This window comes from Myripristis murdjan, chromosome 21, assembly GCF_902150065.1.
Source record: "Myripristis murdjan chromosome 21, fMyrMur1.1, whole genome shotgun sequence".
Lineage (NCBI taxonomy): Eukaryota > Metazoa > Chordata > Actinopteri > Holocentriformes > Holocentridae > Myripristis > Myripristis murdjan.
Window position 1 is genome coordinate 25,781,342 of NC_044000.1, and position 15,816 is coordinate 25,797,157.

Sequence of the window (15,816 nt, forward strand, 5' to 3'; positions counted from 1 at the left end):
CTTTCGGGTGAAATTTCAGGATGAACCTAAAATGCATTATAACCTTTACAGGTGAACTTAATGTGACCTTCTGTAAACTTTTGAATGCACATGTCCAACTGTTCAATGTTTCAGTACTTTTTGCACAAGTTGTTGTTCTCTAACAAGGAGCTTAACGGCAAAATTCACATCAGGTGTTTGATCCATGAATCGACCAATAAATTTCCTGGTTCAATTAGAATTGGTATTTAAACAGTCCTCCTCATCATGCTGTTCACATTTTGACATCATGAGACCAAGACGACACCTAACAGTTGATCAGCAGCACCTCGCCATTGCGAGGCTTCAAACAGGATGTTCTCAGACGGAAGTGGCCACTGAGCTTAGAGTGTCACAGAGTGTCATCAGCAGGTTGCAACAGAGATACAGAGAGACTGGAAGAGTCACAGAAAGGCATAGAAGTGGACGTCCATCCCACACTGATGACTGCTTCATTGTGAACAGTGCCCTGCGGAACCAGATGATGAATGCCACTCAACTCCAGGCACGTTTAAGGGAGGTGAGAGGCACCCAAGTGTCATGTCAGACCATTCGAAACCGTTTAAATCAGCATGGTCTGAGTGCTAGACGACCTGCAAGGGTACCTGACCACACCACCAGGCACAGGTTTCATCGTCTTGCATGGGCCAGGGAGTATTTATGCTGGACGAGGGACCAGTGGGCCTCAGTGCTGTTCTCTGATGAAAGCCGATTCATGTTGAGCAGAAATGATGGCCGCCAACGATGTTGGAGACATCAAGGAGAGCACTATGCATCAGCCACTGTTGTCACCAGACGAGCCTTTGGTGGTGCTGAACTGCCCTACACTTTGTGAATGGTACAGTGACAAGCCCATACTACCTGAATAACATCATTAATCCAGTCATTGTACCCCTGCATGAACAACACAGGCCTAATTTCATCTTCATGGACGACAATGCTCCAGCTCATCGAGGTTGCATCATTAGGGAACGGCTGCTGGAGACTGGGGTACCTCAAATGGAGTGGCCTGCACTTTCTCCAGACCTGAATCCCATAGAAAACCTATGGGATCAGCTGAGTCGCCGTGTAGAGGCTCGGAGCTCTGTACCCCAGAACCTCAATGACCTGAGGGCCGCCCTTCAAGAAGAGTGGGATGCCATGCCTCAGCAGACAATATCTCGACTTGTGAACAGCATGAGACGTCGTTGTCAAGCTGTAATTGATGTTCAAGGGCACATGACAAGTTTTTGAGACATTGACATTTTTTGTTGCGGTATACCCACCACTGTTGTTGGCTTTTGTTTCAATAAATTGTTTGAGATGAGGAAATCACCAGTGTATGCTTCTACTTAAATGCCCTACTTTCGTGATATAATATCACTGTAGCATGAACTTTTTACATTTTCCATAAATTTCACCCGAAAGCCAAATATCCCAAACTTTTTGTGAGTAGTGTACATATATACATATATATATATATATATATATATATATATACATATATATATATATGAAGGCTTGATGTAGGCAAACAGCTGAAAGCTAATGAAAAATGAAACATGGAGTAGATAAAACACCTTGGTGACGAAGGTTGCATTGGCGTGGTATTTGACATTCATGTCCCTGATCTCCTCTCTGAATGAAGGAGGACGAGGAGACTGGTCTGACTTGGGGATGACCGGTGCAGAGATCTCGCTCCAGTCACTCTCACCACCGATGTTCTCACACTTCACACGGAACTCATACTCAAAGCCTTCAATCAGACCCGTGACCTCGTAGTTGGTCTCTGTGATCTTCTTAGTAGTCACTGACATCCATTTGTTCTGCTTCTTCTCACGTTTCTCCATGTAATAGTTGGTGACTTTAGCTCCGCCGTCGGTGCTTGGAGGCTTCCAGTGTACAACACAGGAGTCTTTGGTGAAGCTGGTGATGAAGGGCTGCTGGGGGATGCCAGGTTTTTCTGAAAAACAAACACAACAATAATGTTATTGGTATGCCTGCCATGTCTGGGATTTTATTAAAGTTAGTCTTGTTTCTCCATGAGGAAACAGAATTGATTTGGAAACACATCAAATTATTTTAGTTTTTTTTTTTACTCTGGGAAAAATTAAAATACATGGGAATAATATGTAATTATTTGGGAATAACTACTAGGGAGTAGTGGGGATAATCAAGTATTAAGGATTCTTGCAATTTTAAACAAAAAATACATTTTTTACACTGCATGCCATGCCAATACTCAGCTAAATTCTGCCAGCATTAATGCAATGACAGTCAGCCCACCACTCACCATATGGACTCTTGATGATGACAACGGAGGGAATCTCCAGAGTCTCACTGACACCATATTGGTTCTGAGCGGAGACTCTGAAGTAGTAGCCAGCGCTCTCTATTAGGTTGGGGACACGGCAGGTGGTGCCAGAGACAGAAGAGGACACCAGGTGCCATTGCTCTCCCTCCTTGGCTTCACGCTTCTCCACAATGTAGTTGGTGATCATGGAGCCTCCATCATCCTTGGGAGCCTTCCAGCTAATGATGATGGAGTTCTTCAGTAGCGCATCAACAACAATGGGGCCCTCTGGGATGCATGGCTTATCTGGATGAACACAAAGTGAGTGAAGAAACATGACCAACCAGTCTCCTATGATACTACTTCTTCTACCACTAATAATAATGATTATGCTAAATATGACTAAACATATACTTTCCCAGTATCAGGCATCAATAAGTTACCTTGGATTTCAACACGCAGGACAGTGTCGACGGTGCCAAAGACATTGCTCAGCTGCACCTTGTACCGACCGGCGTTGGTCTTTCTCTGTACATTCCTCACCACCAGGTGAGTGTAGCTCTCTGTGTTCTCAATGATCACGTTCTCCGATGCATTCAGAGGCTTCTTGCCATAGAACCACATGATCTGGGGGATGGGTCGTCCAATGTAGACAACATGGAGCCTGAGACTAGTTCCAGAACCAGCGTAGTACTTCTCCTTCAGAGGGAAGCCAGGGTGGAATTGAGGTGCGGCCTGAAGACGCAGTTTACCGCTGGTCTCGATCTCTCCAGCCTCATTGACGGCCCTGCAGGTGTACAGGCCCTCGTCTTCCTGCTCATCGGTCAGAATGCTGAGGGAGTGGTTGCGGCCATCAGAGCTCATCTTGTATTTGCGGCTCTGGATCAGCTCCTTGCCGTAGCGGTACCATCTGATCTCAGGCAGAGGTCTGCCGATGATGCCACAGATTAGAGTGCCAGACTCGCCAAGCTTGGTGGTCACGTCCTGGATCTCTTCCTTCAGTGCTGGAGCCTCGCCAACTGTAGAAACATCAGCAAGGTTTACTTCATGATAACACATTTGTCAGTACATTGATATGTTATGAGATTTCCTATAGCTTAATGCTAACATATTAATGCTCAGTGTTCACTATAATGTACACTACAATACAACTATGTATAAGGACAAAAACGAATATTAAACCAGCTGAATTCTGTGTCCACTCACCGCTCAGTTTGGTCTTGATGCCCATTGGAGTCCTGCGAGGCCGACTGAGTCCAGTCTCGTTCTCAGCAAACACTCTAAACTCGTACTCGGTGGCCTCCATCAGGCCGCCCATGGTGAATTGGCGGTCCTTGGAGCGCTCCTTGTTGCACTTCTTCCAGGAGCTCTCTCCAGCTTGTCTGAATTCTATCCAGTAGCCCAGGATCTCCTTGCCACCATCAAACTCAGGCCTGAGCCAGTGGATGGTGATGCAGTCTTTGGTGACAGAGATGATGTCGATCTCTCCAGGTTGGCTGGGTTTGTCTGAGAAGAGACAGATATGGGAAGATAAGCGATGAAATTTCTGAAGAAACATACTGTGGGAAACATAATGTGGCCTGTCTTAGCTCAGACAATGCAAATGGGGAAGGTTTTTTGGGCAACCAGAACACAAACTGGTTCCATACAACTGTATAAATGTGATTTTTCATCTTGTCTTCAATTTACTCTAATTTAATGTTCAAAGTGTCTATTATTCAGATATATTTTTCAAACAGAAAAACATCATATAATATCCCACTCACCAAATGGATCTTTGCAGACCACAGGTTCTGATGCAGGACCAGGCTCACTCTGCCCGATGTCATTCTGGGCCACGACTCTGAAGATGTACTCTGCATTGGGGATGAGGCCAGAGACATTGTACATGGTGGTGGTGATGTGGGTTTTGTTGTGGCGGACCCACTTCTCCGTGGACACCTCCCTCCTCTCCACATAGTAGCCTGTAACCCTGGAGCCTCCGTCGTCTCTGGGTCGTGCCCAGGACAGAGACACCGTGGTCTTGGTCACATCCATGATCTCTGGTGGGTTGCTGGGAGGCTCTGGTGGGCCTGGGGATGGATACATGTTAACTAGATGGTTAATATTTACAGGAATTACTGACATTTGAACAATGTGTCTTTGTGATAATCTAGAATCCAAGTGCGATATGACCAGAAACTTACACAGCGGTGTCTTTGGTGTGATCGACTCATCAGACTTTAGGGATCTGCTGACACCAAACTGGTTCTCAGCAAAGACCCTGAAATGGTACTCCACGTTCTCCTTCAGGCCCTTCACCACCAGAGAGGTTTCGGTAACCCTGGCATCCACCGTGTACCAGGCAGCCTTGGGGACCTCCCGTCTCTCCACGATGTATCCCAGGATGTCGGCACCTCCGTCATCTGAGGGTGGCCTCCAGCTGACTCTGACTGACCGGGCTTGGATGTCGTCAAACTCCAGAGGACCTTCTGGGACATCTGGACGACCAATAACCTTCACCTGCATGTCACAGGATTAATATACAGAAAGTTAATGTTGAATCATATATGTTAAACTATACATGTTTGTGAATATGGCCTGGTAACTATTTGTTTTTATATAACTGTTTAAAATACGATTGCCCATTTGCTAAATAATTGATGACTAATGGAGTCATCTTTACACACGCTTTCTTGTCAAGCTTGTTTTCATACATACATACATATACCCTGATTTTAATCTACTTTTTTATTTATTTTATATTCATTTTTATTTTAGAACTCTGATGGTTAGGTGGTCCACCTTATTTTACCACTGACCTTGATGTAAACGGCCTTCTTGCCACATTTGTTCTCCAGCACCAGGTCGTATGTGCCAGTGTCATCTTTGTGGGCCTCCTTGATGATTAGCTCGGTGATGTCATCGTGCGTGGCGATCATGGCACGGTGAGATATGTCGCGGCCGTCCTTGGTCCACTTACATGTGGGAACAGGTTTACCCTTGATGGGCACAGACAGACAGACGACTCCTCCTTGCCGCACCACGTAGCCCTCCTCGTATTTGCGATCAAGCACGTAGTCGGGATAATCTGAAGAGGATATTTGTTATAGATGTTATCATGACACATGGTTTTAGCACAAAACCTGACATTTATGAGGTTAAATTCATGAGGTTAAATGTGTTTGTGCGGAAGGCATTTTATATAAAAGGTGCTAACATGGAATAATCTACCACATAAAATAATCAAAGATATTAAGAACTTTGATCTACAAGTCAAATGCTGATATTCGTTTAGGCCATTTAAAAATGTATGTAGTTTTATAGTATTGTATGATGGTTAGAAGTTGGTGTGTGTTTAAAAGCCCAACTAGGGGCTAAAGTTGGAAATTAGAAAAAGCTACAAACTACATGCAATACATTGTACTTTTTTTTTTTTTTTTTTTTTTGGACATAATCGTGTCAATTGCACTGTCCTTTTTAGATAAAGAAATATATAAATACATTTGTGGATTTATAGACCCATTAAGTCATGATCTTAAGTTCTCAGATGTTAATAATTCTCAGACTTAAAACATGCATTTTCAGAAATCAAGAAGCTATTCACAATCTGAATGACTGTGTATAAACGATGGAAGGGTAATGGTTGGTCTTACCAAGCATCTCTTGGACTTTAACCACCCCAGGAATCTCAGCAGGTTCTCCGGGTCCTCCGGCATTGCATGCCATGACCCGGAACTTGTACTCGGCTCCCTGGGGCATGTGGGTGAGCGTATACTCGCAGATCTTGGTAGGAGTGGTGTTGCACTTGGTCCATTCCACTTGGTCCACCTTCTGCATCTCGATGAGGTAGCCTGTGACCACTGAGCCTCCCTCTTCTTCGGGCGGTAGCCAGGCCAGAGACACTGATGTCCTGGTGGTGTCAATGACTCTGGGTTGGATAGGAACACCTGGAGGCTCTGTTTCAGACAAGATAACACAGGATATCAAGTAAGAAAGAGAAATCCCTTTTCCAAAGGAAGAAGCTCAACCAGGCCTTTACAATCAAATTTATAACTCAGATATTTAACAGACACTTTTGTTCAGATTATCTCTGGCAGCACATACCAATGGGATCCATTGCCACAGTGATAGCTGAGTTCTCGCTGGGTTTGCCAGCACCTCTGGAGTTGATGGCAGTGATTCTGTATTCATACTCCAGGCCCTCGATCAGCCCAGAGGACCGGTATCTGGTCATGGTAACAGGGTTCTTGTTGATTCTGAGCCACCTGTCTGAACGGGCCTCCTTCCGCTCAATGATGTAGCCGGCGATGGTGGAGCCGCCATTGTCCTCCGGTGGGTGCCAGGTCAGGGTCATGCCCTCATGGGTGACATCAAGCACCTCTGGCCTGCTAGGAGGTCCAGGGACAGCTGCAGAGAGAACAAGTGATGGAAAGAGAGAAAGATGGAGGGAACAGCAGAGTGAAAAGGAGGATGGAAGGAAGAAAAACATTAAATCAGGCAAACTGCAACAAGTTTTCTTTGCAATTACATGAAAAATATTGTTAAAACCAGCCAGCAAAAACAACAGATACCACTACTACTAATATTACTACCACCAATAACTAATGTGATGAATCCACAACACAGATGAGAACTTACTCTTGGGGCTTTTGCACTCCACCACCTCAGACTGCAGGAAGCCACCAACCCCGAAGCGGTTCATGGCAGCGACACGGAACACGTACTCGGTTCCCTCTGTGAGCCTGGTGAACTTGAAGCAGGGCCTGGTCACAGACTCAGAGATAGTGCTCCAGCCTGGTCGGTGGGCATCACGCTGTTCCACCACGTAGCCGCTGACATTAGCGCCGCCATCCTTCTCTGGAGGCTCCCAGCTGATTGTGACCGACACGCCATCAACCTCATCAATCCTCACTGGACCCACTGGAGGACCAGGTTTGTCTGGACAGACACGTGGAGATTGTTAGTTACAATGTATAATTATGAATCTCATTCTCAAAAACTAAAAAATCTCTTGAAAATACAAGTATTAAATGTGTAAAAATATGGACATAATATTTGTGCATAACATCAATAGGCTGTCCTTACCAAGGATGATGACCTTGATGACCTCAGTGGCCATGCCGATGGCGCTCTTCACCTCCAGTGTGTAGTCTCCAGTGTCGTTGATGGTGGTCTCGCGAACAACAAGGTGGGTGTATTTGCCGTTGCTGTCGATCTTGATTCGGTCCAGGCTGTCTTTCATCTTGACACCTCCAAAGAACCAGGAGCAGACGGGCTGAGGACGGCCCTTGATGGGGATGTTGAGGTCGATGGGCTTGCCACGGTTCACGTGGACAATCTTCTGAGGGATGCTGGTCATGTCGATCTTGGGCATCACTAGAAAAGGGGAATAGAGGCATTGTGGAGATGTCAGATCAAGTAAGTATTTTGTGAAATTATTAATGATATTGCTGCCTGTGATTACAGCATTTCAAAGCCCCCACAAAAATATGCATGCACCATCTCAAAAACATCAAATAAGACAAAATATGACCTAATGTACCTTTGATATCCTGGATGGTAACAGGAGTGACCATGTCCATGGGCTCACTGGCTCCCCTGCTGTTGGTGGCTCTGACCCTGAACAAGTACTGGTCATTCTCTGTCAGAGACTGGACAGTGTGCTGCAACACCGAGGACTTGACAGTTGCCACGGCACTCCATCTGTCCGATCCCGCCTTGCAGGCCTCAATTACGTAGCCTGTCAGCCTGCTGCCACCGTCATGGAGCGGCTTCTCCCAGCACAGGATGACTGTTGACTTGGTGACGTCGACAACCTGGAGGTTCAGAGGCACCGATGGTACTTCACACACCAGCACAGCCTCACTGGTCTCACAGGGCTCACCAATACCATAGATGTTCTCTGGCAAGACTCTGAAGAAATAGTGGACTCCTTCCTCCAAGCCGGTGATTCTGAACAGCGTCTTCCTGCACTCGGTGGTGACGGTCTTGTAAGACTTCATGCTGGCTTCACGCTTCTCCACAATGTAATTGCTGACATGAGCACCTCCATCAATGCTTGGGACGTCCCAGGTGATGACAACGGACTCCTTGGTGTAGTCTTTCACCTTGACAGAACCTGGGGGTCCAGGAGTATCTGAAGGAAAGGAACAAGAAGGGGAATAGATTACATTTCTGTCTGGAGAAGTGGTGATTATTTTATTTCATTACTACTATCACTAATTTCAAGGAAAATAAATTATTCTGTGCAGTTCGTATCACTGTACGACTTACCATAGACTTTAACCAGTATGGTGGCCGTCTTCTTGCCAGATGGATTTTCTGCCTCGACAGTATACTTTCCAGAGTCGTAACGGTCAATCTTCTCCACCACAAGAGAGGTGTAGCTGTCGGTGGTCTCGATGAAGCCGCGGCTCTGCAGTTCCACACCGGTCTTCCTCCAGGACACCACTGGTGTTGGACGGCCAGTAACGGTGACAAACAGCCTGAGGGTACCTCCGGCACGCAAACACACTGTCTTCTTCAGGTCGTCAGCAAGCTCCAGGTCTGGCATGTCTGTTTTGGCAGGGACAGGAAGACAGTGTGTTGTCAGATGCCAAAAGTCAAATTATCGAATTATTTGTTTTGTGGTGCACTGTAATGTGTTTGGATTTCAGTAAGCTGAGATGTAAGTTTGATAGGTTAATATTAAACTATCATATGACAAAACAGAGCTCTTCCACAAAGTTTCAGTGGCCTATTTGCTGCATCTTTACAATGCAAATTTCATCTTCACTTTAGTCATCTCCTCAACCCTAAACCCCTGAACTCTAATCTGAGGTAACACTGCCCTAATCCTAAAATGTGAAAATCATTTGAAACTCAGTAGTAGTTGGGATAGGACGATAAAGGGTTTTATCATGGATTGTAATAAAAAACACTTACGAAAAGCTGATCATGGTGAATTTCCATTATCATGATAAATGTAAATTGTGATAATCATGAATATCCTCATGAGTGACTGGAAAAGCAGTCTAGCTCTCTAACGTGTTGTCATATATTTTTTGTTGTCCTTTTTGTTGTTTTGTAAGACCATCCTGGATATAAGCATCCTGAGTTCTTACCGACTCTCTCCATCGGCTCAGTCTCCACGCTGGGTTCACTGAACTCGCCGGTGCCATTGCTGTTCACAGCAGCGACTCTGAACCTGTACTTCTTATTGGCTGCCAGGCCAGCGGCCACATATTCGTTGGTCTTGAGGGCCTTGGTTGTGGCGCGGTACCACTGCTCAGAGCCTTCCTCCAGGATCTCGACCACATAACCGGAAACATCTGAGCCGCCGTCGTACATGGGCCTGGTCCAGGTCATGCTGATGCTGTGCTTAGTCGTATCGGTGATGCGAGGCACTGAGGGAGGAGCCGGGGTGTCTGGGAGAGACAGAGATAGGATATGGTGTCATAAGTGTCTACACCTATATCATTTACCTGTGTTACAGCCATTTGTGGGTGGCACGGTGTAGTGGTTAGGACTGTTGCCCGGGTTGCATAACGTTATGCTTTGAGCAAAATGGCTAACGTTAGTTAGCAAGACAAGCGGGCCATATGCTGGAATTTCCATTAGCAAGATAGCGAACTAATTAGCCAGCTAACATTAGCTAGTTCTAATGTTAATTCCAGCATGGTCTGCTTGTCTTGCTAACTAACGTTAGCCATTTAGCTCTAAGCATATGCTTGCTACGTAAGGGCCTAGTCTTCCAGCTAGCTAGCCAACTAGCAACTCCCGTTATAGGAGGGAGCCCCCCTCCCCCCCGTGACACTGTCACCTTTTTTTTTTTTTGTTTGATGACATATTTTTGATGACATATTTTAAATAAAATTCTGTGGTTTAGACAAGTTGGATCTGACATTGGGACCAAGAGGTTAATTACTGTACCGCAAAACCAAAGGAGGAAAACATAAAATCAGCAGAAAAAGACGATCTTACACCAGTGTATGTTTTGTGAAGTGTGTGTACGAGTTAAATTTCTTACATGTGGGGTCCTTGCAGAGTATGTAAGGCGTGGCGTCACTCGGCTGGCTGCACCCTGCGCGGTTGACAGCTGTCACTCTGAACTGGTAGTCGCTGCCCTCCAACAGGCCGGTGATCTTCAGGCGGGTGTCATATATGGTGTAGGTCTTATTCACCCGAGTCCACCTGGAGAACGATAAGGAGGAAGGTAGCCGGGGGGAGAGCAAAGAGAACATAAGCATGAGAGCAACAGAGTCAGAAGGAGGGTAAGATAGTGCCACTAATCATCATCAGTTCATTCTTTAATTTATTCATTCATTAAGTCTTTCAGTCATCCCACCTGGTGCTGCTCTTTTCTCGTTTATCCACCAGGTAGTTTTGGATCTCGCTGCCTCCGTCACTCTCAGGCTTCAGCCACTCGATGATGACGTGCTCTTTACCGACAGCTGTGGCCTCTGGGGTTCCTGGCTGGGATGGGATGGCTGAGAGAGAGGAAGTAACAGGACGGATTTTTAACGCGTGTTGTCTGAAAACATAACTTTTTACTTCACATTTTGGCTTGTGAGACAGCTTTACAAAATACGGAATATTAAATCTCAAAAACCAGTGCAGAAGATTAGCAGATTGGTTTTATTTGCTTTGTTATATTTGCTATAGTTTAAACGATGATTAAAAGTCAAACACTGCAACTCACTGTAGGCATTCCTGGCGATGACGGGCTCTGACTCCAGAGGAACTCCAGGTCCATACTTGTTGACTCCTCTGACCCTGAAGAGGTACTCGTTGTTCTTGATCAATCGGCTGCTGACGCATGACAGCGTCTTGCACTCAGCCTCCACAATAACCCAATTAAGGCGGCTGGTCTCGCGGCGTTCCACGATATAATGGGTTACAGTGTCGCCTCCGTCCTCCAGGGGGATCTTCCAGGAGACGGTGCACTTCTCCTCCGTCACTCTGCTGATCACGATCTTATCAGCTGGAGCCCCGGGGGTGTCTGGGAAACAGAAGGAGTCAGAGGTGTCACTGAATATCTAATAACACTTCATTCTTCATTGTTAGGAAAACATGTCAACTAACTGGCAGCAGATTTGTCTCAGCACACCTGGGAAGCGTCTCAAGTGCTAATCAACAGACTTGTAACTGCATGTGTTGGCTATCAGCTGAGGAGAATCACATTGCTACATGTTTTAGTTGGCTATTCCATCACACAGTACTTGGCTCACCCTGACTCTACTCGCTTTATTTATTTATTTTTGGGCATCTCTTAGTTTTACTGACACTATTCTTATTGATTTTTATAATAAAACACTTGTGTGTGGTGCGCTGGTAGAGAAGGGAGGAAAAACTAGTGCCTGATTGGGCTTTGAAACAAAATCCTGATATGTAACTGGTACCAAAAGCGAGTAAAGCCGTGGCAGTTAGAGCTGATAATATGTAGTGGAAAAGTGCCCTAACTGATTTCAGAGTGGGGTCTTCCAATGAGTCCTCAGCAAAATGAGGAGTCGTTCAATGTCATTATGATATAATTCATAAGATACTATCAAGTACTCCGAGGACAAAATCACTTGATACAGAGGTCCACAATTTAATGAGTGTCAATCTGGAGGTCCAGGACACAAAAACATCTGAAATCTTTGACCTGGCTGATTGCTGCCAGTCAGCTGATGCACTGTGGAATATCTACTGATGCAATATTACAAGTAGAACTGAGCAACCTTGACTCGGGTTCACTCTCTGGTGTGCTTACCCAGTACTTTAACATTGACAGCGGCGGTCTTGATTCCACTGGCGTTCTTGACGGTCAAGATGTATCTGCCAGTGTCGTATCTGTCACAGTTCTTGATGATGGCCATGGCTCTGGTGGCAGTGTAGGTCAGGGAGTACTTCTCTCCCAGCTCCAGAACCTTGTCTCCCTTGGACCAGAACACTTTGGGTTCTGGTTTTCCTCCGACAGCGCCATCCAGGACCAGGTCTGACCCAGCGGTGATGGTGACAGTCTCACCAACCAGTTTGCTGTCCAGCTCGGCTTTGGGAGGAGCTGTGACAAAATGAAAAGACAAAGTTAAGACTTTGGATCTGCATGGGTCTATCAGATGTAAATGTTTCTTGTGAGGAAGCTATCTTTTTATATCCATATGTGTTTTTAGATATGTTGGTCTGGCAAATTTACAATAAATAAATAATTATTATATAATGTAATTATTATTATATAAATGTTTTATTTTCAATAAAACAAAAAAAAAAGCATGACTCTTTTACAAGAAAAAATATATTAGTATATGAAACCTAGTTTTCTATGGACTATACCAAGAGTCACTTTACTTTACTTTCCCTTAACTTACAGTATTCGTCCTTGCATGTGACTGGTCCGGTAGAGGCAGAGGGTGCACTGTGGACTCCCGCTGCGTTCTTAGCGATGACGCGATACTCGAAGGTCTCTCCCTCTCCCAGGTTGGTGACGGTGAAGCAGGTGTCGGTGATGGTGGTGTAGTTACACTTCAACCAGCGGTTGTCATCCCATTCGTCTGTGCTGTAGACTTTCCTCTCCACCACGTAACCCACAATCTTACTGCCTCCATCGTTGAGGGGCACTCCCCAGGCCAGCGACACAGATGAGCGAGTGATATCTGTCACCTCCAGATTACCAGGAGCATCTGAGGAGGCAAGAAAATATTGTGAGGAAGGATTCATCAGTATTGGTGTGTTATGAAATTTTTCAAACAATTAGCTAAAACAAAGACTACCTGATTTAAAAAAAAAAAAAAAAGAATATGTGCATTAATCCTTCAATAATATTACAATGATGTACAGAAATAAGAAATTGGGAATATGTAAAAGTATACCTATGTACACCATATTTACATCAGGCAATTGCACTGTTAAATTACTACACAGTTACACAAGTATAAAATTATTATTACAGGTATATAATTATATAATTATTATTACCTTAAACAGCATTTGAAGATCTCTATGTAGGGGGTTAGGTGGATGCAGGTGTGGTAATATATTCAAAATATTCAATTATACTCAAGTTTACACAGGGTCGTGTAAAAATTGTGACCAAAACGAAAAAAAAAAAAACATGAATAAAGACTGTAATGTTTCCCTTACCAACAGGGTTGAGAGCCACCACCGGTCTGGAGGCCTCGCTGGCCTTGCTGAGCCCGGCAATGTTCATGGCGTAAACCCTGAACTGGTACTCCAGCCCCTCGATCAGGTTGGACACCTTGTAGTGGCACTCCAGGCAGGGCAGCTTGTTCTCCCTCACCCACAGGATGGTGTTCCTCTCCTTCTTCTCTATCCAGTAGCCAGTCACAGCACTGCCACCATCAGCATAAGGCAGGTCCCATTTGATGCTGATGGCATTGGCAGTTATAGATACCACATCTGGACGAGTAGGAGGACTTGGAGGAACTGGGACACAGACACAAAAGGATGTTAAGTGTGAGCATCTCAAAGTCAAAAGGGGGAAAAAGTAATCACAGATTTGAAAATTTTAAACCTACCATTAATTAAACTGAAATTAATCTGCACTTTCTAATACAGAAACTATTTAGCCATGAAATATACCCTCTTGCGTTAAATGTACTCACCAAATGGATGCTCAATGACTACAGCAGCAGACTCAATGGACTTGCTGACTCCAAACTTGTTCTCAGCACAGACTCTGAAGGTGTACTCCATGTACTTGGTCAGATGGGTCACCTTGATGGTGGTCCTCTTCACGCTTGAGTTAACCACTTGCCAGGAGGCCGAGCCAGACTCACGTTTTTCCACAATGTAGTTGGTGATGTCAGTGCCACCGTCATCAGCTGGTTCAGACCAGGACAGGGTGCAGGACTCTGATGATACTCCAGAGATTTCCACAGGACCTGTGGGAGGACTGGGTCTGCCGACCACCAGCACTGTCACTGTGAATGTCTTCACTCCAGCAGCGTTCTCCAGGATCAGGTAGTACTTGCCACTGTCACCTCTCTTGCTGTCTTTAACCACCAGAGTGGTTCTCTCCTTCGTGGTCTTAACAGAGACTCTATCTGTCTCCTTCAGCTTCATCTCCTCCAGCTTCCAGGTAACTTTGGGAGCAGGCCTGCCGCTGATGGGGATGTCGATGGTGAAAGTATTGGAAGTCTTGCAGGTGATAAGCTGATTTGTGATGCTGCTAAGATCGGCTGTGGGTTCAATACGAGGTTCTTTGATCACCACGGACCCAAAGGTGCCCTGAGGCTCGCTGATGCCAGCATCATTCTTGGCCTTGACTCTGAAGTCGTACTCTGTGTTCTCAATAAGACCCTCCACCAGCATCTTCAGGGACTTGGTCTCTCCACTCGTGATCCAGCGGTCGGTGCCTTTGGCCTTGCATTCTACAATGTAGCCTCTGATGCGACTGCCTCCATCATGCTCAGGCTTCAACCACACCAGGGAGGCCGTGGAGTTGGAGGTGTCGATAACATCAAGTCTCTTGGGTGGTGCAGGCTCCTCTGTGGCAACGACAGGCTCTGTCATCTCATGTGGTTCTCCCTGGCCGTAGTGGTTAACAGCGATGACCCTGAACAGATACGGCACACCAATATCCAAACCAGTGGCCCTGATCATCTGGCGAGAACACTTGGAGCTGACCTCCTGCCAGGCAAGGCGACTAGCCTCACGCTTCTCCACAATATAGTGGTGGATGCGGGCTCCACCATCATTGGTGGGGGCATCCCACATTATAGTCAGGGCTCCACGGGTTACATCTTTGAAAGTGATGACTCCAGGAGGTCCAGGAGTGTCCAGCACTTTGACAGTGAAGGTGATGGACTTATGACCACTGTTGTTCTCCAGCGACAGAGTGTATTTACCAGCCTCATACCTTGTGCAGCCCTCGATGGTCAGAGTAGAGAAGGAATCAGTGGTGTTGACATCAGCCATGACAGGGAGCTCCCCATCCACCTTGGACCAGGTGGCAAGAGGTGCTGGTTTTCCACGGAAGGCGATATGGAGGGTGACAGTGCCACCGTTCTTCACAATGTGTGTCTGTTTGAAGCTGGCATCGATATCAATCTCAGGGGAAGTAAGTCTGTCCAGGGCCTGAACAGCGTTGGGGATCACTGAGGGTTCTCCCTGTCCTGATCCGTTCACAGCGCTGACTCTGAACTTGTAGAGTTCTCCGGCCGTAAGGCCCTTGGCAGTGTATGTTGTGTGGATGCAAATCTGTTTGTTGACTCTGTGCCACTCCTCCAGACTGGCCTTACACATGTCAATGTTGTAGCCGATGATTTCCATGCCACCATCAAAGACAGGCTTTGTCCATTCCAGTGTGACCGAGGACTTGGTAGAGTCAATGACCTACAGTTGAGTTGAGAGATTTGTCAGATTTCTTCTAAATCTGTCTTGTACGGTGGTACCACATTTTGTAGCAAAAATTAATATTGTATTTAATTCTATCTCGTTATATCTCTTTTTCTCTATATTCTCTATATTTATTTGGATCTCTTTTAGCTAAATGGCTAATCTCACAAGCTGACTGCATGGAAAAAATAAAATTGTATTTAATATAAAAGGGGATTTAGCACACT

General features: G+C 45.6%; 1 protein-coding gene across 1 annotated transcript in view; it reads right to left on the bottom strand.

Annotated features, from left to right (window-relative positions):
- LOC115380245 (titin-like) overlaps positions 1-15,816 on the bottom strand; it is a 228,925-nt gene that overhangs the window by 8,705 nt on the left and 204,404 nt on the right. Inside the window, 21 exon segments of the mRNA XM_030081336.1 lie at positions 1,578-1,960; positions 2,291-2,596; positions 2,734-3,309; positions 3,497-3,796; positions 4,057-4,362; positions 4,477-4,792; positions 5,092-5,360; positions 5,926-6,228; positions 6,377-6,679; positions 6,911-7,210; positions 7,358-7,648; positions 7,815-8,408; positions 8,546-8,827; positions 9,376-9,678; positions 10,281-10,444; positions 10,599-10,740; positions 10,953-11,252; positions 12,006-12,296; positions 12,601-12,912; positions 13,373-13,675; positions 13,855-15,586. Coding sequence (XP_029937196.1) covers positions 1,578-1,960; positions 2,291-2,596; positions 2,734-3,309; positions 3,497-3,796; positions 4,057-4,362; positions 4,477-4,792; positions 5,092-5,360; positions 5,926-6,228; positions 6,377-6,679; positions 6,911-7,210; positions 7,358-7,648; positions 7,815-8,408; positions 8,546-8,827; positions 9,376-9,678; positions 10,281-10,444; positions 10,599-10,740; positions 10,953-11,252; positions 12,006-12,296; positions 12,601-12,912; positions 13,373-13,675; positions 13,855-15,586 — 8,076 coding nt within the window.